The sequence below is a fragment of the Macaca mulatta genome, chromosome 7 (genome assembly GCF_049350105.2).
Source record: "Macaca mulatta isolate MMU2019108-1 chromosome 7, T2T-MMU8v2.0, whole genome shotgun sequence".
In the NCBI taxonomy this organism is placed as follows: Eukaryota; Metazoa; Chordata; class Mammalia; order Primates; family Cercopithecidae; genus Macaca; species Macaca mulatta.
The window spans coordinates 14,743,923-14,764,042 of NC_133412.1; the positions used below are offsets into that span (position 1 = coordinate 14,743,923).

At 35.7% G+C, this 20,120-nt stretch overlaps 1 protein-coding gene and 1 long non-coding RNA gene across 2 annotated transcripts in view; one reads left to right on the forward strand and one right to left on the reverse strand.

The window, feature by feature from the left end:
* LOC144329717 (uncharacterized) overlaps positions 1-20,120 on the reverse strand; it is a 273,662-nt gene that overhangs the window by 195,440 nt on the left and 58,102 nt on the right. The gene's annotated exons all lie outside the window — the stretch shown is intronic.
* Positions 2,005-20,120, forward strand: part of LOC703037 (small ribosomal subunit protein uS19-like) — a 52,821-nt gene continuing 34,705 nt past the window's right edge. The window contains exon 1 of the mRNA XM_077938656.1: positions 2,005-2,028. Within this exon, the coding sequence (XP_077794782.1) occupies positions 2,005-2,028 (24 nt within the window). The remainder of the gene's footprint in view (positions 2,029-20,120) is intronic.

A 20,120-nucleotide genomic window follows, 5' to 3' on the forward strand; every position in this document is an offset into this window, starting at 1 on the left:
CTTCATTTAAATGTACAGAGTAGTTCCAATATAATTTCTTATTAGCTCTAATGACGAATTTTAAAGTAGCATGACTCTGAAATAAAGATGAAAATTCTCCATACAACTTATTGCATTTAAATGGAATTAATATTTAATATTTTAAAAATCATTTGATGTAAATAGCCATCATGAATCACTGCAAATATACTAAGATGTAATTAAACGCTTTTTTCTTTTCAAATGCATCTACTTGTTTCATAATAAATTATTTTTGTACTCTTTCTTCTTTTAAGCTGTGCTATTACTTTTGAAATTATTTTTAATTGTGAAATAGCATCAACTCTAAAAAATTAGCAAATCAAAATATCTCCTCCTAGGCAAATTCAAAATAGCTGAATTATTGTTTAACATTTGCTTTTATCTTGCAATTGTTTAAACCATGATGGTAAACACTCATTTTTCTAAAACAGAATGAAAATGGGCAAAACTTGGGGCAAAGGCAAGATCCTGTGATTATAAAGCTTTCACTGCATAAGACTGTACACATAGAGAAACTACTCTGTTACCTAATTCTGTACTTGACATTTTTGGGGGTGACAATATGTGTCATAAACTTGGTGGGGCAGGATTAGTATAGTTCCTATTGCCTAGATCCAGGAATCAGGCACCTAGGGGTACAGTGTTCAGAACAGCTGCCAGTACATCTGGGAGTTCTTGGTTCTCTTTTGTGGCACTGTGAAATTCAGAAGGCTGGCAGCGTGGGCTGTTATCAGATTCTCTTTGGCCATAAGGATCTGACCAATCTCTCTCTCTCTCTCTCTCTCTCTCTCTCTCTCTCTCTCTCTCTCTCTCTCTCTCTCTCTCTCTCACACACACACACACATACACACACACACACACACACACCCCAAATAAGAATTCGGGGGCAATCTCTATAGTCTATGGAGAATAAACTTATTTGAAGTATACTACAAGACATCAGGACAGCAGCTCTTCTGCCTGAGTGGTAGTTCCTGAAGCACTCTCGACCCAGCTCTGTACACTTAGTACGTTGAGAGGAAAAAGTCATGAAAAATGAGCCAAAAGTCCTAGTTCAGGTTCAATAACTCTCTCAAGGCCTCAGTTTTCTCATCTGTTATATCAAATCCATGTCATTTTTCTGGTAGATCCTTGGGGTTCATAGATCGACCATGTGAATGAATGCTTGTTAAGTTAGTGTGACTAAATTTTACCATCTAAACCAGGACAAGTTTGAGACTACAGGAGGGAGATACTGTTAATTATACTGGTACAATATCCATAAACCAGGACTACCTGGGGCAAACAGGGTCATATGTTTACTCTAGGTATAGTGCTTTTAAAATTAGGAAGGTCTCTTTGACTATAAGATGTGATAGTGGCAGTGGTGATAGTATTTGACTATAAAGTGTGACAGTGGCAGAGGTGACAGTATCTAAAGCCTGGCTACCAAACCCGATTTGACAAGGTATAGTGAGTCTTTCTGTGACATCAGAGGAGGCAAACCTGTGAAGCTGCCAATGTTCTGATAATGAGGAGAACATACAGATAGCGATTTTATACCTTCTTCCCATAGTAAACCATGGATGAAAAATTCTTGACTCCATCATCACATTCCAGCCATGACCATGTTGATATTTGTGTTATTCCCATCCGCCCTGAACTTCCCCTCTAATCCATTCAGGAAACTAGTCTTTTTGGATGTCGAATATTTTCATTTCAGAAAGCTGGCTGTGGTGGCTCATGCCTGTAATCTCAACACTTTGTGAGGCTGAACGGGGAGGATCGCTTGAAGCCAGGAGTTCGAGACTAGCTTGGACAACAAAGACCCCATCTCTAAAGAGAGAGAGAGAGAGGGAGAGAGAGAGAGAGACAGAGAGAGACAGAGAGAGAGAGATAAAGCTGACTTCCCTGATAAAAGTTCACAGTGCCCTAGAGGTCAGTTGCTTGAAAAAGACAGATTAGTCCATAGTCCAATTCCTTTTAGCATTATGGATTTGTGTAATGGCCTACACTCGATACCGTCAGGTATGGTTTGCAATAGGGTACAATATTAAAATGAAATGGGTATTTTGAGAAAAGAATTCTTAATAAAGTTTTTTGAAAATCTGAAATATCTTTATGCTTCAAAGCCTTATAGAATGACTTTTTAAAAGATTTATCTATACTGTTTGCAAAGCAATAATAAGCGAAGTTCTTTTCTACAATTTTCCCTTCTATAAACCAGGCTTTCAAATAATGTAATCGGAAATGATGGATGTGAATATATTTGTATTTTCCCAGTTTAATAGAGCTCATAGAGAAGAAAGGTTGTATGCTATTCTTCAAGGTTATTATCAGTTATCACCATTAATTTTGGCCAGGAAAATGAGTCTATTGAGTTAAAAAATCTTGATGTTTACTTAGAGAAAATAATTTTTTATTGCTAAACTATCTTTCTTCTTTCTATCATGCTTGGAGATTAGAGAATAAGGAAAACAAAAATACTATATTTTTGCAGCTGCTTAATAATAGAGACAAAAATCTGTTGACATTTGTATTATTTAATCAACATTGTACAATCTGAAAAAAAATCGTATCAGCTACATTAAGGTTCCTTTTTTTCAAACAACTCTTTTTAAAGAATATTTATTCTTTTATAATATTTTACGTTAAGCTAATTGCTAGAATCAGTGAAATCAGGAAATTTTACTAAATAATGATCTAACTGATTACAGAACCTTTATTCCTTTTTTTTTAATTTTTATTTTTCATTTCAACAGGTTTTGGGGGAACAGGTGGTGTTTGATTACATGGATAAGTTTTTCAGCGATGATTTCTGAGATTATGGTGCACCCATCACCTGAGCAGTGTACACTGTACTCAATGTGTAGTCTTTTATCCCTCACCCCTCTACCACCCTTTCCCCTGAGTCTCCAAAGTCCAATGTATTATTCTTATGCCTTTGCATCCTCATAGCTTAGCTCCCACTTATGAGTGAGAATACATGTTTAGTTTTCCATTCCTGAGTTACCTCACTTAGAATAATGGTCTTCAATTCCATCCAGGTTGCTGCTAATGCCATTATTTCACTTCTTTTTATGGCTGAGTAGTATTCCATGGTGCGTGTGTGTGTGTGTGTGTGTGTGTGTATATATATATATACATATATATAATATATATCATATTTTCTTTATCCACTCGTTGATTAATCGGCATCGGCATTTGGGCTGGTTCCATATTTTTGCAATTGCAAATTGTGCCATTATAAACGTGTGTGTGCAAGTATCTTTTTCATTAATAATTTCTTTTCCTCTGGGTAGACATCCAGGAGTGGGATTGGTAGATCAAATGATAGATCTACTTTTAGTTCTTTAAGGAATCTCCACACTGTTTTTCATAGCGGTTGTACTAGTTCACATCCTTTATTCCTAAGAATATACAGGTGGTCTAAATTTAGGATTATCTGGTTCCACATAAGGAATATACAATTTTTCTATTGCATATAGCAGGTGGTATCAACAAGAATAATTGCCTTAGCATACACTGAGTAAAGACTAAGAAGAAGAAATTACATTACCAAACAGACAGATGACGTTCATTTCCTTGATGCCAAACTGCACAGACTTAATAGCATTTTTTCACTAAAAAATTTAAAATCATTTTAAGTAATATATGGTAGAAACGGTAAGTTTAAAATCCAAAAGACTCTTCCTGGTAATTTATAGGACTCAATTTTTCCTTTGATGTATATGCATAAAAATTATTCTTCAGCCATAGCTAAAAACAAGGCTGGAAGTATTTAGAGTTGTTACCGAAGTCATGCAAACACTGTTGGCCAATCTGGAAAGAGGCAACATTTCACTGACATTTGAAATTGAATTGGAAATTCCATGATTGTTTTTAATAAAGAGTATTTGTTTAGAGACAGTGTCTCACTGAAACGGGGTGGCACAATCACAGTTCCCTGAAGCCTGGAACGCCTTGGCTCAAATATTCTTCCTGCCTCAGCCCCAAAGTGCTGGGACTACAAGCATGAGTCGCCATGCCTGGCCAACACTCTTTTTTTTTTTTTTTTTTTTTTGTAAAGGGGGCGATTATAGTGAACCATACATTTTATAAATGAGTACCATTTCAAATATGCATACACTGGGTGCCTACAGTATTTCCTATCCTTTTTGAAATTTTTTTTTTTAAAAAGTCACAGTGTATAACTTAAGGGCTTATCATCTCTTACTGTTTCTGAAAGGAAAAAAAAAGTGGACATAAATGGGTTTAAAATATGTTTGTTTTAAGTAAAAAAGAATGATTTAACATACAAGCAGACAACAAACATGAAAAATGCTCAACATAATTAATGTTCAGAAAAATGCAAATCAAAACCACAATGAAATACCATCTCACATGGGTCAGAATGGCTATTATTAAAAAGTCAAAAAATAACAGATGTTAGTGAGGATGCAGAGAAAAGGGAATGCTTGTACATTGTTGGTGACAATGTAAATTAGTTCAACCTTTATAAAAAACCATATGGAGAGTTCTCAAAAAACTAAAAATAGTACCACCATTCAACCAAACAATCCCATTATTGTGTATCTATGCAAAGGAAAATAAATCATTTATTTTAAATTATTAAATCATCTATTTACATCATTATATCAAAAAGACACCCACACTTGTATGTTAATTGCAGCACTAGCCACATTAGCAAAGATATGGAATCAACCTTAGTGTCCATCAATGGATGACTGGATAAAGAAAATGTGGAATATATACACCACAGAATACTATGCATCCATGAAAATGAATACAATCATGTCTTTTTCAGCAGCATAGATCAAGCTGGAGGCCATTATGCTGAGGGAAATAACTCAGGAACAGAAAACCAAACACTGTATGTTCTCACTTATAAGTGGGAGCTAAACAATGGGTAAACATGAACACATAGAGAGAAATAATAGACACTGGAGACTCCAAAAGCAGGGAGAGAGAGATGAAAAATTACCTCTTGGGTACAATGTTCATCATTTGGGTGATGGGTACACTAAAAGTCCAGACTTTATCAATATGCAATGTAACCAAACTGTACATGTACCCATTGAATCTATCATTTTTCAAAAAGAAAATGATTTAGGGAACAGTTTTGTGACTTCAGTAATCCTCAAAATTTTGTTTACATTAAAGAGAGTCATAATAAAACTGGATTTTACTTCCTAATTTCAGCTGTATTATGCCATTAATCTATACACATAATCAGAGGGCATACCTTAGAATTTTTTTCACATATTATGAATTATGAAAAGAAATGTGGCATACATTTAGAATGTGCTTCATAGAGAGTATTTTTATATTTTCTGTTCTTAGTTTTTAAAGTGTGAAGGTTCAACATGTCATAGTCTCAATACTAATAATAAAATTATATTAAACTTAGTCACTTTTCATATGTAGTCCTTTATTTTTTAAAAAACAACTCGGATTTTTGATGGAAAAAAATGCAAATTGCTGGAGAGCAATGAATGCAGATTCACAGTGTTCTCCACATATCCTTACAGATAAGCTTACACTTATTGAGAACTTACTGGTTGCTGGGCACAGAGCTCTGTGAGGATCCAACTGATCCTCAAGAACATTTGTAAAAGAATATAAGTAAATTGTTATTCTAGGTTCTTACAAATCTTGGTTCTAATGTTCTATAGTTGTCTCATGCACACCTCAATGTACAGTGATTACTTCCTCTAGAAAGCAATTTGTCTTCATTTACACATTCATAATTTCTTTTTTTTAGAAACTGAAACTTTCTTTACATACTTGTACTTATTTATTTTATATATTTATAGATTTAATTGTATATATTTATATATTTAAGTTATGGAATTGCAGTAACTATTACTGGCATAAATAGGATTGGAAATGACAATGCTGTCAGAAGTATGCAACTCAATTGGCATTCAACATTGCTGAGGACAGCAGTCTGTATGTTTTAAAGGGGAAATGAAGAATCTCCAATCTCTTCCCGGCTATAAGCTGTACAACTTTCTAGTTCTTTGTGTATTTATTCTTAGACTATGTCTGAATGAAAGAAGTTGTATAAATGCAAAGTAGACAAAAGGCAATGACAAGATTACAGGCTGCTGGGTGTGATGACAGATAATCTAAGTGTTGTGATCATGAATAACATGTGCTCATTAAAATTTTTATACATATGTGAATATCCTAATGTGTTAATCTTTAAATATTTTGAGCAATTGTTATGTGTTTTTATACTTTTCTAAGAGTTTTCTACTGAAGTATCAAAAACGTTGCAAATGTGTTAATGGCCACAATATATAACCAAATAAATTATGTTTCTTCATTCTAATATAATATTCTTAATGGTAAAAATGCTTAGCAGCTTACTCCAAAGCAATCTTTTATGTCATATACCACATTTAAATGACATGACAATTAAAATATATTTCAACCAAGGTATATATTTTTGATTTGATAAAATAATTTGAAAGATGTCAACTCAAAACATATAATGCCAATTATTTTAGTAAAATAAAATAGAGTCAGTTTTTTTCCAATAAGAATATGCCTGGCCTAAAGTCACACTTTCTTACGCATCTAACAGTATTCTCATTTTATCATATTTTTAAAATCCACACCACCTCATATTTTCTGTTACCTTATATGGATAGTGCTAATGATACATGTAGTAAACCTTCTATTTAGCTCTGTAGTTGAACGGATTTGTTTAATTTCAGTTGTCAAATAATGTGAAAAAAAATTCCAGTAACCCTGTGAGTTAAAATATGTTAGAACCATGAAAGCAAATGTTTCACAAACAGCAATAATTTATTGACCACATTCTCTGCCAGTATAAAATTAAAAGTTCAGAACATGTCTGTCCATTTGGGAAGGCTGATGACTTACTTTTCTGAGTGACTTAAAAGAAACTTTGAACAAGTTTCTTTTTAAAGCAGATAAAATGAATCAAAGGTTAGGAATGTTGTTTCTTCCTTATATGTCACAAAGAATAATTCACTATGGTTCACAAAGCAGTTTCTCAGTGACTTAAATTACAAAAGAAATAACCTCTAAGTTTAATAATTAAAACAATAAAGGGATAAATAAAATATTCTCAGTTGCCCTTCTGCACCAGTCCTTCACCCTTATTTATCTACTATAAATGACTTCCTGTGTATCTTTTTTTGGTGCTTTCTCCTCTGCATTTATTAACCTGTGCAGACACATGGGTTGTTTTCAGTTGAGCCCTCAAAAAACAGACTCTGAGACAGGCTGTTGCATGTAGCAGGGTCTTTTCAGTGAGCACTTTGGAATACACTTCTAAGATATCCACTGAAGGAAGGCAGGAAGGCAGCATTGGACAGGAGAACAAGCTGATCTTGGATGAATTTGAACTGATGCCTTGGTCAAACTTACAGAGAAACTCGACAGGGAAGGGTGCTAGGATTTTGTATCCCCACATCAGTTATTGGCCAACCTTTGGAAGTAATTCCCAGAGAAGTATAAAACGCAGAGCCACCATTAGCTGATAATCTGAGCAACTGCAGAATGGCCTTGAAGAGGGAATCTGAGTGGAGGACTCCACAATATCCTTTATGTCTACATACGCAGTTAAGATTTCCATTGATTTAATAAAAAATAAAATCACATATGCATGACTTTCAACTATTTGCATTTTTATTTAACTATGTAATGTACACATCCTTCTAAGTGAAAGTATATAGTTCTGTCTCATTCATTTTAGTGGTTACATAATCATAATATACATTTAATTTGTTTTTGTTTTCTTTGTTGCTAATGCAAACAATGCTACAATATCTTTTTAGATATGTTTCTCTGAATTTATACTTTATTAAAAATTTCATTTTACCCAATATGGATTTAAAAACTTTAATGAATGTAAAATTAACAATTTTTTACTAAGTAAATTAATTAAATTAATAATATTAATTGCTAGGTAATAATTTTAAAATTCCAATAATTGTTTTATTATACAAATAATTTAACTTATTAAATAAATTTCCAGAAGTTCAAGTATACATGTTTAAATAAACCATAGACTTTGCTAAATTGTTATAGTAACACAAACTACCACAAAGTTTATAGAAATATCTGTTTAATCTAAAAGTTTTCAACATAAATATATATATTTATATATATTCAACATATATATATTCAACATAAAAATATATGTATATATTTTGCCAATAAGGACCAGAAAATGTTTTATTATTACATTTTAAGTTCTAGGGTACATGTGCACAATGTGCAGGTTTGTTATATATGTATTACATGTGCCATGTTGGTGTGCTGCACCCATTAACTCGTCATTTACATTAGGTATATCTCCTAATGCTATCCTTCCCCCCTCTCCCCTCCCCACAATAGGCCCAGGTGTGTGATGTTCTTCTTAAGGACCAGAAAAATATTATCTGTAATTTTAATTTGTATTTTCTTGACCTTTGGCACATTTGTATATTTTTTAATGTTTGTCATCTATTTGTTTTGCCGACTTTTCCTTTTCCTCTTTTTTGGCGGCAGATTTTGTTTATCTTGTTCTCATTAATATATCCTATGTGCTTTAATATTTCCACCTAATGAATTGCTTAAATGATTTTGCTTTTGCATCTTTTAGATACAGAAGATCTACGGTTGTGTCTTTTATCTTAGTTAAGAAATCCTCTCACTGCAAGGTCCACAAATATTCTGCTATAATTCTTCTAAACTCATCCTAATTTTATTCTTGTACATATATATATATTTAGATGTCTAGATCATACTTAGGAATTGAAAAAACAAATTTCAGAAAAAAAAGTATAGTATAATCATATTTTGGAAAATAAAATAAATATTTTTTAAAACCCTAACATAGTTACGTGTACAGAAGCAGAGAAATCTCTTCTAGTAAAAGTAAAGTCTGCAATAGCATGTGCATCAAACTGCAGATGACAGCACCTCTGGGGCATGGAGTTGGACCAAGGAAAGGGGAAGAATTTCATTCTTTATGACTCTTGAAAAACAGAAAAAGTAATGACAAAATAGTGGAAAATTTTTATATTCTATTTTGGGCTTTACTTTTTTTGGTCAAGTTTCCAATTTTATATATATATCTTCTCTCTCTATACATATATCCTCTCTCTCTCTCTCTATATATATATATAAAATATATATACTCATTAATTGTATTTTAATTGTGTTTCATTACCAGAATATAAAATTTAAGACTCTGAGGAATCCACCACTAAGTGGAATAGTTTTGAATATTTCTTTAAATTGAAGATGAATTATTTCTTACATTTGTAGATTGTTAAAGCCTTGCCTAGGCCTTATAAAACATTCCTCATAATTATTCATTGCCTTGGGGAAGTGAGACTGGAGCAAGTTGCAGAAGGATTGATTAAAGCTCAGTCCTATCTGAGACTTGGTTTGCAGAAAATGTAGGTCCTGGCAACAAATTTGTTTTCATTCCTGAGTCAGGTTCTCCCTTTAGGTCTTCCTGCCTACATTTTTAGTCTACCTAAAATTTTTTCAGTTTATGGTTTGAGGTAGGGATTCCTTTTTTTCAACTTAAGTTTATATATAATTTATATACAGTAAAATGTTGAGTTTAACAAATTTATGCAGTCATAACTTTCATCAAAATAAAAATATATTATTTTCACCATTTCTAAAAGCTTCTTCATGATCCCTTGTGGTTAATACCTTTCCTATACTCCCAGTCCCTGGCAACAACTGATATGTCTCCTCTATAGTTTTGCCTTTCCCAGGAAGTCATACAAATGGAAAAATATAGTATGCTGCCTCTTGAGTCTGGCTTCTTTCACTTAGCATAATTCTTTTGAGACTGATCCATATTGTTGTGTGTATATCAGTAATTTGTTCATTTGAATTGCTGAATAGTAGTATTCCATTGTACGGATGTACTACAATCTGCTTAACCATTTTCAGTTGAAGGACACTTGAGCTGTTTCCAGTTTCTGGCAATTATGAAAATAATACATTGTTATAAACATTTACATACAAAGCTTTGTATGGATATGTTTTCATTCTCTTGGGTAAATATCTAGGACTAGATTTTTTTTCATGGATAGTCAGGTATCCATTGATTGGATAATCTATTTTTTCACTACTGGTTAGAATATGGTTTTAATAAAATACTAACTACCCCTCTTATTATTCTTTCACAAGGTTTTCTTGGCAAATCTTACACATTTTTCTTCCATTTTAACTTTTGTGCAATTTAATTGTGTTTCAAAAAGCAAAGTAACAAAAAATCCTGCCCTGCCCGGATTTTGATGTTAATAAACATATGTAACATATAAAAATACATAAACATATGTTATATCTATTAATTCAAGAAGGATCTGTATTATTATGATACAACAGTCTTTCCATCTAAGAGCATATCATGTCTCTCCATTCATTCAGGTTTTATATGTATTTTTTTTTTTAAGATGGAGTCTTGCTCTGTCCCCCAGAGTGGAGTGCAGTGGTGCAATCTGGGTACACTGGAAGCTCCGCCTCCTGGGTTCACGCCATTCTCCTGCCTCAGCCTCCCGAGTAGCTGGGGCTACAGGCCCCCACCACCACGCCTGGCTAAATTTTTGTATTTTTTTAGTAGAGATGGGGTTTCACCGTGTTAGCCAGGATGGTCTCCATCTCCTGACCTTGTGATCTGCCCACCTCAGCCTCCCAAAGTGCTGGGATTACAGGCGTGAGCCACCACGCCTAGCGCATCCCTGTCTTATTACTAAAGATGTTAGAAAAGCTTTTAACATTTCTTTGACTTGCTGCTTGTTTTGGCTTTTGGTAAATACTAACTAATGTACATAGAAATGTTTCTTCAAATTCTTTCTTAAATATAGACTTTAAAAATCAGTTATAGCAAATGGAATTATGTCAAACATTTTGTCTGCATCTATTAATATTTTTCTCCTTTTAAATGACTCATGTTGACAGACTTTCTACTATTAAACCATTCTTGCATTTCTAGACTAAATCTGATTGGTAGCAAATGATTAAAGTTATATTCTTGTATTTGTTTTGTTAATAATTTAAACATTGTGCTTTTAGATGCTGGATCTGGCTTACTTTGTAATCATATTAATATTTCTACAGAAAAGTGTTTGAATTAGACTTAGGAAGTCAGGTTTTTCTACCAAATCAATTTTTGAAAAGAACCTTTTGGTTTCGGATATAAGAACTGGGGGAGATACTGTGTAAGAATTTTATGCTTCTTAAAGTTCTATCTGTATCTGATCGTCTACCTTTTTCAATGGTAAAATGTTAACATCTTCTATAATTATTGGTATGCTCAAAATTTCTATTGTTGGATCAATATTTAACATTTATATTTTGTTGAGAATGTATCCATTTTCCTCTTTTTACATTTATTGCTTTGGTGTAGAGATGAGAAATCAATCAAGCATTGGAGTTTGGAACGTATCTAGGGTCTTGGATGACAAAGAACATCAGTAAAGAAATCAAAAAAGAAACAGACAAAAAGCTGCAAGAAAAGGTTTGTTAGAGTAGGATTACATGAGTTAAAGGAAAGAAACTTGCAGATGAATTAACCTTGCTCTAGGTCCCAATTTACATAAATATTTATACCCATTTTATCTGGACTTTAAGTTTGAATTGGGCTGTCCGTATTACTGGTGTCTTCTAGGTAGTATCTCCTATAAAGGGAGAGGCTTCTAATACCAAATTAATCTTACCAGTGTCCTTGAATCTGCAGTCACTTAAAATCAGTATATACTCCTAAAAAGATACTGTGAAAAAGAACCTAGGGAGAGTTCAAGAGTGGCTTGGGATAACCTCTGATTTAGGAGAAATCAAACAAACCTTACAGCGCTTCTTCTATTCCCACCCCCCACCCGCCGCCCCCCACCCCAGGGACAGGTTCTCATTCTGTCACCCAGGTGGGAGTATAGTCGTGAAATCATGGTTCAATGCAGCCTCACCTCCTGGGTTCAGTTGATCCTCCCACCTTCCTGTGTTGTTGCGACTACAGGCACGTGGACCACGCTTGGCTCATTTATTTTTATTTTTATTTTTGTAGAGAGGCGGGGGTCTCAATATGTTTCCCAGGCTGGTCATGAACTTCTGGGCTCAAGCAGTCCTCTGGCCTTGGCCTCCTAAACTGCTGGGATTACAGGTGTGAACCACTATGCCTAGCCTCTTTCAGTTTTTTTTATGCCTCCATTGATCCTCTTGAGGCAACACTCTTCACGGCACTGAATCCAGAATCTGTATTCAGATGCAATCTGTCCACTACATTATTGATATTTCACTTTCAAGATTAAGATGGGAAAATTTTGAGTTTTTAAGTCTTTCTTAAGAATAACAATCTTGAGAAATTCAGTCAATAATGTTCAGAGATCCTTTTGAACTATAAAGCAGAATTAACTACAGTTGAAATTTGTAATAGTTTCCTTCACATTAATATTAAATTCATATTCTTATTTTTTTGAGACCAAAGTTACTTACTGAGAGAAATCAATTACAGGATGAAAAACATCTAATAACTTAAATCCCTCAGTGATCAACTAGTTTATGTATTGTTTTGGTTAATAATTCTGAGGCTTTTAGATTTAGAATTTATCAGGAAGGATTAAAAGATGTTGCATGTTGTAATCTTCATTATGAGGGTTGTATTTGGATTTACATGTTTCTACCAGTTCTTGTAAGTCACCGTACAGTATTTCAGACAAAATACATTTCTACAACCCTTGGTTTAATGTTCCTACAGTCATTTAAAAATCTATTTTTAAAAAACTTTAAGTTCTGGGATACATGTGCTGACCATGCAGGTTTGTTACATAGTTATACGTGTGCCCTCATGGTTTGCTGCACCTATCAACCTGTCATCTAGGTTTTAAGCCCCACATGCACTGGGGAAAGGGGAGGGAGATCATTAAGACAAATACCTAATTTGTTTTAATTTACTCTTGATTTGAATAGCTTCTACTTCCCAAAACTCCCATTTTAGAGTTTGAATTGTTTTAGCTGTTAATTTTTCTTTTCTTGCTGACCATGGACTAGACAAATAAATATTGACTTTCAGTAGCTGACAGTAGTTGACATAAAATTCTGGTTCCAGAAGAACAAAGGGGTCTTCGTAACTGAAATAAAGACATGTTTACATTTCATCCTGTTAATCTGTCTATCGAAATAGATTCACAATACAGATGTTTCTAGGTAAAAAGCATCAGTTAGTGGTATTTACCACTTTATTCAAAGGCTTCACAAAAGGAGCATTTTTCAATCAAAAATTGCTCTTTTCCTTGGCAATCACATCCAGCCAAGGTTTAAAGAGTGTGTTAGAAGATCACACAGTGATCTTTAATTTGTAATTAATTATTAATATATAGTTCTTTCTTGGTTTCTGTTTCTTTTTTTTTAATTATACTTTAAGTTCTAGGGTACATGTGCACAATGTGCAGGTTACATATGTATACATGTGCCATGTTGGTACGCTGCACCCATTAACTCATCATTTACATTAGGTATATCTCCTAATGCTATCCCTCCCCCCTCCCTCCACCCCAGGACAGGCCCCGGTGTGTGATGTTCCCTGCCTTGTGTCCAAGTGTTCTCATTGTTCAATTCCCACCTATGAGTGAGAACATGCAGCATCTGCTTTTCTGTCCTTGCAATAGTTGGCTCAGAATGATGGTTTCCAGCTGCATCCATGTCCCTACAAAGGACATGAACTCATCCTTTTTTATGGCTGCATAATATTCCATGGTGTATATGTGCCACATTTTCTTAATCTAATCCATCATTGATGGACATTTGGGTTGGTTCCAAGTCTTTGCTATTGTGAATAGTGCCACAGTAAACATACGTGTACATGTGTCTTTATAGCAGCATGATTTACACTCCTGAGTATATACCCAGTAATGGGATGACTGGGACAAATGTATTTCTAGTTCTAGATCCTTGAGGAATTGCCACACTGTCTTCCACAATGGGTGAACTAGTTTACAGTCCCACCAACAGTGTAAAAGTGTTCCTATTTCTCCACATCCTCTCCAGCACCTGTTGTTTCCTGACTTTTTAATGATCACCATTCTAACTGGTGTGAGATGGTATCTCATTGTGGTTTTGATTTGCATTTCTCTGATGGCCACTGATGATGAGAATTTTTTCAAGTGTCTGTTGGCTGCACAAATGTCTTCTTTTGAGAAGTGTCTGTTCATATCCTTTGCCCGCTTTTTGATGGGTTTTTTTTTCTTGTAAATGTGTTTAAGTTCTTTGTAGGTTCTGGATATTAGTCCTTTGTCAGATGAGTACATTGCAAAAAATTTTTTTTTAAATTATACTTTATGTTTTAGGGTACATGTGCACAACGTGCAAGTTACATATGTATACATGGGCAATTTTGGTGTGCTGCACTCATTAACTCATCATTTACATTAGGTATATCGCCTAATGCTATCCCTCCCCCCACCCCACAACACGCCCCGGTGTGTGATGTTCCCTGCCTTGTGTCCAAGTGTTCTCATTGTTCAATTCCCACCTATGAGTGAGAACATGCAGCATCTGCTTTTCTGTCCTTGCAATAGTTGGCTCAGAATGATGGTTTCCAGCTGCATCCATGTCCCTACAAAGGACATGAACTCATCCTTTTTTATGGCTGCATAGTGTTCCATGGTGTATATGTGCCACATTTTCTTAATCCAGTCTGTCATTGATGGACATTTGGGTTGGTTCCAAGTCTTTGCTATTGTGAATAGTGCCGCAATAAACATACGTGTGCATGTGTCTTTATAGCAGCATAATTTATAATCCTTTGGGTATATACCCAGTAATGGGATGGCTGGGACAAATGGTATTTCTAGTTCTAGATCCTTGAGGAATGGCCACACTGTCTTCCACAATGGTTGAACTAGTTTACAGTCCCACCAACAGTGTAAAAGTGTTCCTATTTCTCCACATCCTCTCCAGCACCTGTTGTTTCCCGACTTTTTAATGATCACCATTCTAACTGGTATGAGATAGTACCTCATTGTGGTTTTTATTTGCATTTCTCTGATGGCCAGTGATGATGAGCATTTTTTCATGTGTGTGTTGGCTGTATAAATGTCTTCTTTTGAGAAGTGTCTGTTCATATCCTTTACCCACTTTTTGATGGAGTTGTTTTTCTCTTGTAAATTTGTTTGAGTTCTTTGTAGGTTCTGGATATTAGCCCTTTGTCAGATGAGTAGATTGCAAAATTTTCTCCCCTTCTGTAGGTTGCCTGTTCACTCTGATGGTAGTTGCTTTTGCTGTGCAGAAGCTCTTTAGTTTAATTAGATCCCATTTGTCAATTTTGGCTTTTGTTGCCATTGCTTTTGGTGTTTTATACATGAAGTCCTTGCCCATACCTATGTCCTGAATGGTATTGCCTAGGTTTTCTTCTACAGTTTTTATGGTTTTAGGTGTAATATTTAAGTTTCTAATCCATCTTGAATTAATTTTTGTATAAGGTGTAAGGAAGTGATCCAGTTTCAGCTTTCGACTTTTGGCTAGCCAGTTTTCCCAGCACCATTTATTAAATAGGGAATCCTTTCCCTGTTTCTTGTTTTTGTCAGGTGTGTCAAAGACCAGATGGTTGTAGATGTGTAGTATTATTTCTGAGGGCTCTGTTCTCTTCCATTGGTCTATATCTCTGTTTTGGTACCAGTACCATGCTGTTTTGGTTACTGTAGCCTTGTAGTATAGTTTGAAGTCAGGTAGCATGATGCCTCCAGCTTTGTTCTTTTGGCTTAGGATTGTCTTAGCAATGTGGTCTCTTTTTTGGTTCCTTATGAACTTTAAAGTAGTTTTTTTCCAATTCTGTGATGAAAGTCATTGGTAGGTTGATGGGGATGGCATTGAATCTATAAATAACCTTGGGCAGTATGGCCATTTTCACGATATTGATTCTTCCTATCCATGAGCATGGAATGTTCTTCCATTTGTTTGTGTCCTCTTTTATTTCACTGAGCAGTGGTTCTTAGTTCTCTTTGAAGAGGTCCTTCATATCCCTTGTAAGTTGGATTCCTAGGTATTTTATTCTCTTTGAAGCAATTGTGAATGGGAGTTCATTCATGATTTGGCTCTCTGTTTGTCTGTTATTGGTGTATAAGAATGCTTGTGATTTTTGCACATTGATTTTGTATCCTGAGACTTTGCTGAAGTTGCTTATCAGCTTAAGGAGATTTTGGGCTGAGATGATGGGGTTTTCTAAACATACAATCATGTCATCTGCAAAAAGGGACAATTTGACTTCCTGTTTTCCTAACTGAATACCCTTTATTTCTTTCTTCTGTCCGATTGTTCTGGCCAGAACTTCCAACACTATGTTGAATAGGAGTGATGAGAGAGGGCATCCCTGTCTTCTGCTAGTTTTCAAAGAGAATGCTTCCAGTTTTTGCCCATTCAGCATGATATTGGCTATGGGTTTGTCATAAATAGTTCTTATTATTTTGAGATACGTTCCATCAATAGCAAATTTATTGAGCGTTTTTAGCATGAAGGGCTGTTGAATTTTGTCAAAGGCCTTTTCTGTATCTATTGAGATAATCATGTGGTTTTTGTCTTTGGTTCTAGTTTTATGATGGATTACGTTTATTGATTAGTGTGTTGAACTACCCTTGCATCCCAGGGATGAAGCCCACTTGATCTTGGTGGATAAGCTCTTTGATGTTCTGCTGGATTCGGTTTGCCAGTATTTTATTGAGGATTTTTGAATCAATGTTCATCAGGGATATTGGTCTAAAATTCTCTTTTTTTGTTGTTGTGTCTCTGCCAGTCTTCGGTATCAGGATGATGCTGGCCTCATAAAATGAGTTAGGGAGTATTCCCTCTTCTTCTGTTGATTGGAACAGTTTCAGAAGGAATGGTACCAGCTGCTCTTTGTACCTTTGGTACGAAGAATTCGGCTGATACCGAAAATTAGGCTGTGAATTCGTCTGGTCCCGGACTGTTTTTGGTTGGTAGGCTATTAATTATTGCCTCAATTTCAGAGCCTGTTATTGGGCTATTAGGGATTCAACTTCTTCCTGGTTTAGTCTTGGGAGGGTGTATGTGTCCAGAAAATTATCCATTTCTTCTAGATTTTCTAGTTTATTTACATAGAGGTGTTTATAGTATTCTCTGATGTAGTCTGTATTTCTGTGGGGTTGGTGGCGATATCCCGTTTATCATTTTTTATAGCATCTATTTGATTCTTATCTCTTTTCTTCTTCATTAGTCTTGCTAGCGGTCTATCTATTTTGTTGATGTTTTCAAAAAACCAGCTTCTGGATTCACTGATTTTTTGAAGGTTTTTTGTGTCTCTATCTCCTTCAGTTCTGCTCTGATCTTAGTTATTTCTTGCCTTCTGCTAGCTTTTTAATGTGTTTGCTCTTGCTTCTCTAGTTCTTTTAATTGTAATGTTAGAGTGATTTTAGATCTTCCCTGCTTTCTCTTGTGGCATTTAGTGCTATAAATTTCCTTCTACACACTGCTTTAAATGTGTCCCAGAGATTCTGGTATGTGATGTCTTTGTTCTCATTGGTTTCAAAGAACATCTTTATTTCTGCCTTCATTTTGTTATGTACCCAGTGGTTATTCAGGAGCAGGTTGTTTAGTTTCCATGTAATTGTGCAGTTTTGAGCGAGTTTCTTAATCCTGAGTTCCAGTTGGATTGCATTGTGGTCTGAGAGACAGTTTGTTATGATTTCTGTTCTTTTACATTTGCTGAGGAGTGCTTTACTTCCAACTATATGGTCAATTTTAGAATAAGTGCGATGTGGTGCTGAGAAGAATGTATATTCTATTGATTTGAGGTGGAGAGTTCTGTAGTTGTCTATTAGGTCTGCATGGTGCAGAGCTGAGTTCAATTCCTGTATATCCTTGTTAACTTTCTGTCTCGTTGATCTGTCTAATGTTGACAGTGGGGTGTTAAATTCTCCCATTATTATTGTGTGGGAGTCTAAGTCTCTCTGTAGGTCTCTAAGTACTTGCTTTATGAATCTGGGTGCTTCTGTATTGGCTGCATATATATTTAGGATAGTTAGCTCTTCTTTACCTTTATGTAATGGCCTTCTTTGTCTCTTTTGATCTTTGATGGTTTAAAGTCTGTTTTCTCAGAGACTAGGATTGCAACCCCTGCCTTTTTTTGTTCTCCATTTGCTTGGTAGATCTTCCTCCATCCCTTTATTTTGAGCTTGTGTGTGTCTCTGCATGTGAGATGGGTCTCCTGAATACAGCACACTGATGGGTCTTGACTCTTTATTCAATTTGCCAGTCTGTGTCTTTTAATTGGAACATTTAGCCCATTTCCATTTAAGGTTAATATTGTTATATGTGAATTTGATGGTGTCATTATGATGTTAGCTGGTTATTTTGCTCATTAGTTGATGCAGTTTCTTCCTAGCATCGATGGTCTTTACAATTTGTCATGTTTTCGCAGTGGCTGGTACCGGTTGTTCCATGTTATTCGTTCCTTCAGGTGTGCTTGTAAGACAGGCCTGGTGGTGATAAAGCATTTGTTTGTCTGTAAAGGATTTTATTTCTCCTTCACTTACGAAGCTTATTGTGGCTGGATGTGAAATTATAGGTTGAAAATTCTTTTCTTTAAGAATGTTGAATATTGGCCCCCACTCTCTTCTGTCTTGTAGAGTTTCTGCTGAGAGATCCACTGTTAGTCTAATGGGCTTCCCTTTGTGGGTAACTTGACCTTTCTCTCTGGCTGCCCTTAACATGTTTTCCTTTAATTCAACTTTGGTGAATCTGACAATTTCATGTCTTTGAATTGCTGTTCTCGAGGAATATCTTTGTGGTGTGCACTGTATTTCCTGTATTTGAATGTGGGCCTGCCTTGCTAGGTTCGGAAAGTTCTCCTAGATAACATCCTTAAGATCTTTTTCCAACTTGGTTCCATTCTCCCCATCACTTTCAGGTACACCAATCAGACGTAGATTTGGTCTTTTCACATAGTCCCATATTTCTTGGAGGCTTTGTTTGTTTCTTTTTACTCCTTTTTCTCTAAACTTCTTGCTTCATTTCATTCATTTGATCTTCAATCACTGATACCCTTTCTCCCACTTGATCAAATCAGCTATTGAAGCTGGGGCATGCATAATGTAGTTCTCATGCCATGGTTTTCAGCTCCATCAGGTCATTTAAGGTCTTCTCTACACTGTTTATTCTAGTTAGCCATTCATCTAATTTTTTTTCAAGGTTTTTAGCTTCTTTGCAATGGGTTTGAATATCCTCCTTTATCTCAGAGAAGTCTGTTATTACCAATCATCTGAAGCCGCCTTCTCTCAACGTGTCCAAGTCATTCTCCATCCAGCTTTGTTCTATTGCTGGCGAGGAGCTGTGTTCCTTTGGAGAAGAGGCGCTCTGATTTTTAGAATTTTCAGCTTTTCTGCTCTGGTTTCTCCCCATCTTTGTGGTTTTATCTACCTTTGGTCTTTGATGACGGTGATGTACAGATGGGGTTTTGGTGTGGATGTCCTTTCTGTTTGTTAGTTTTCCTTCTAACAGTCAGGACTCTCAGCTTCAGGTCTGTTGGAGTTTGCTGGAGGTCCACTTCAGACCCTGTTTGCCTGGGTATCACCAGCAGAGGCTGCAGAACAGCAAATATTACAGAACGGCAAATGTTGCTGTTTGATCCTTCCTCTGGAAGCTTCATCTCAGAGCGGCATCCAGCTGTATGAGGTGTCTCCCAGTTAGGCTACTCAGGGACCCATTTGAGGAGGCAGTCTGTCTGTTCTCAGATCTCAATCTCCATGCCCAGAGAACCACTACTCTCTTCAAAGCTGTCAGACAGGGACATTTAATTCTGCAGAACTTTGCTGCCTTTTGTTCAGCTATGCCCTGTCCCCAGAGGTGGAGTCTACAGAGGCAGGCAGGCCTCCATGAGTTGTGGTGGGCTCCACCCAGTTCAAGCTTCCTGGACACTTCGTTTACCTACTCAAGCCTCAGCAACGGCTGAAGCCCCTCCTCCAGGCTCACTGTGGCCTTGCAGTTCAGTCTCAGACTGCTGTGCTGGCAGTGAGCAAGGCTCTGTGGGCGTGGGACCTTCCAAGCCAGGCGCAGGATATAATCTCCTGGTGTGCTGCTTGCTAAGACTGTTGGAAAAGTGCAGTATTAGGGTGGGAATGTCCCAATTT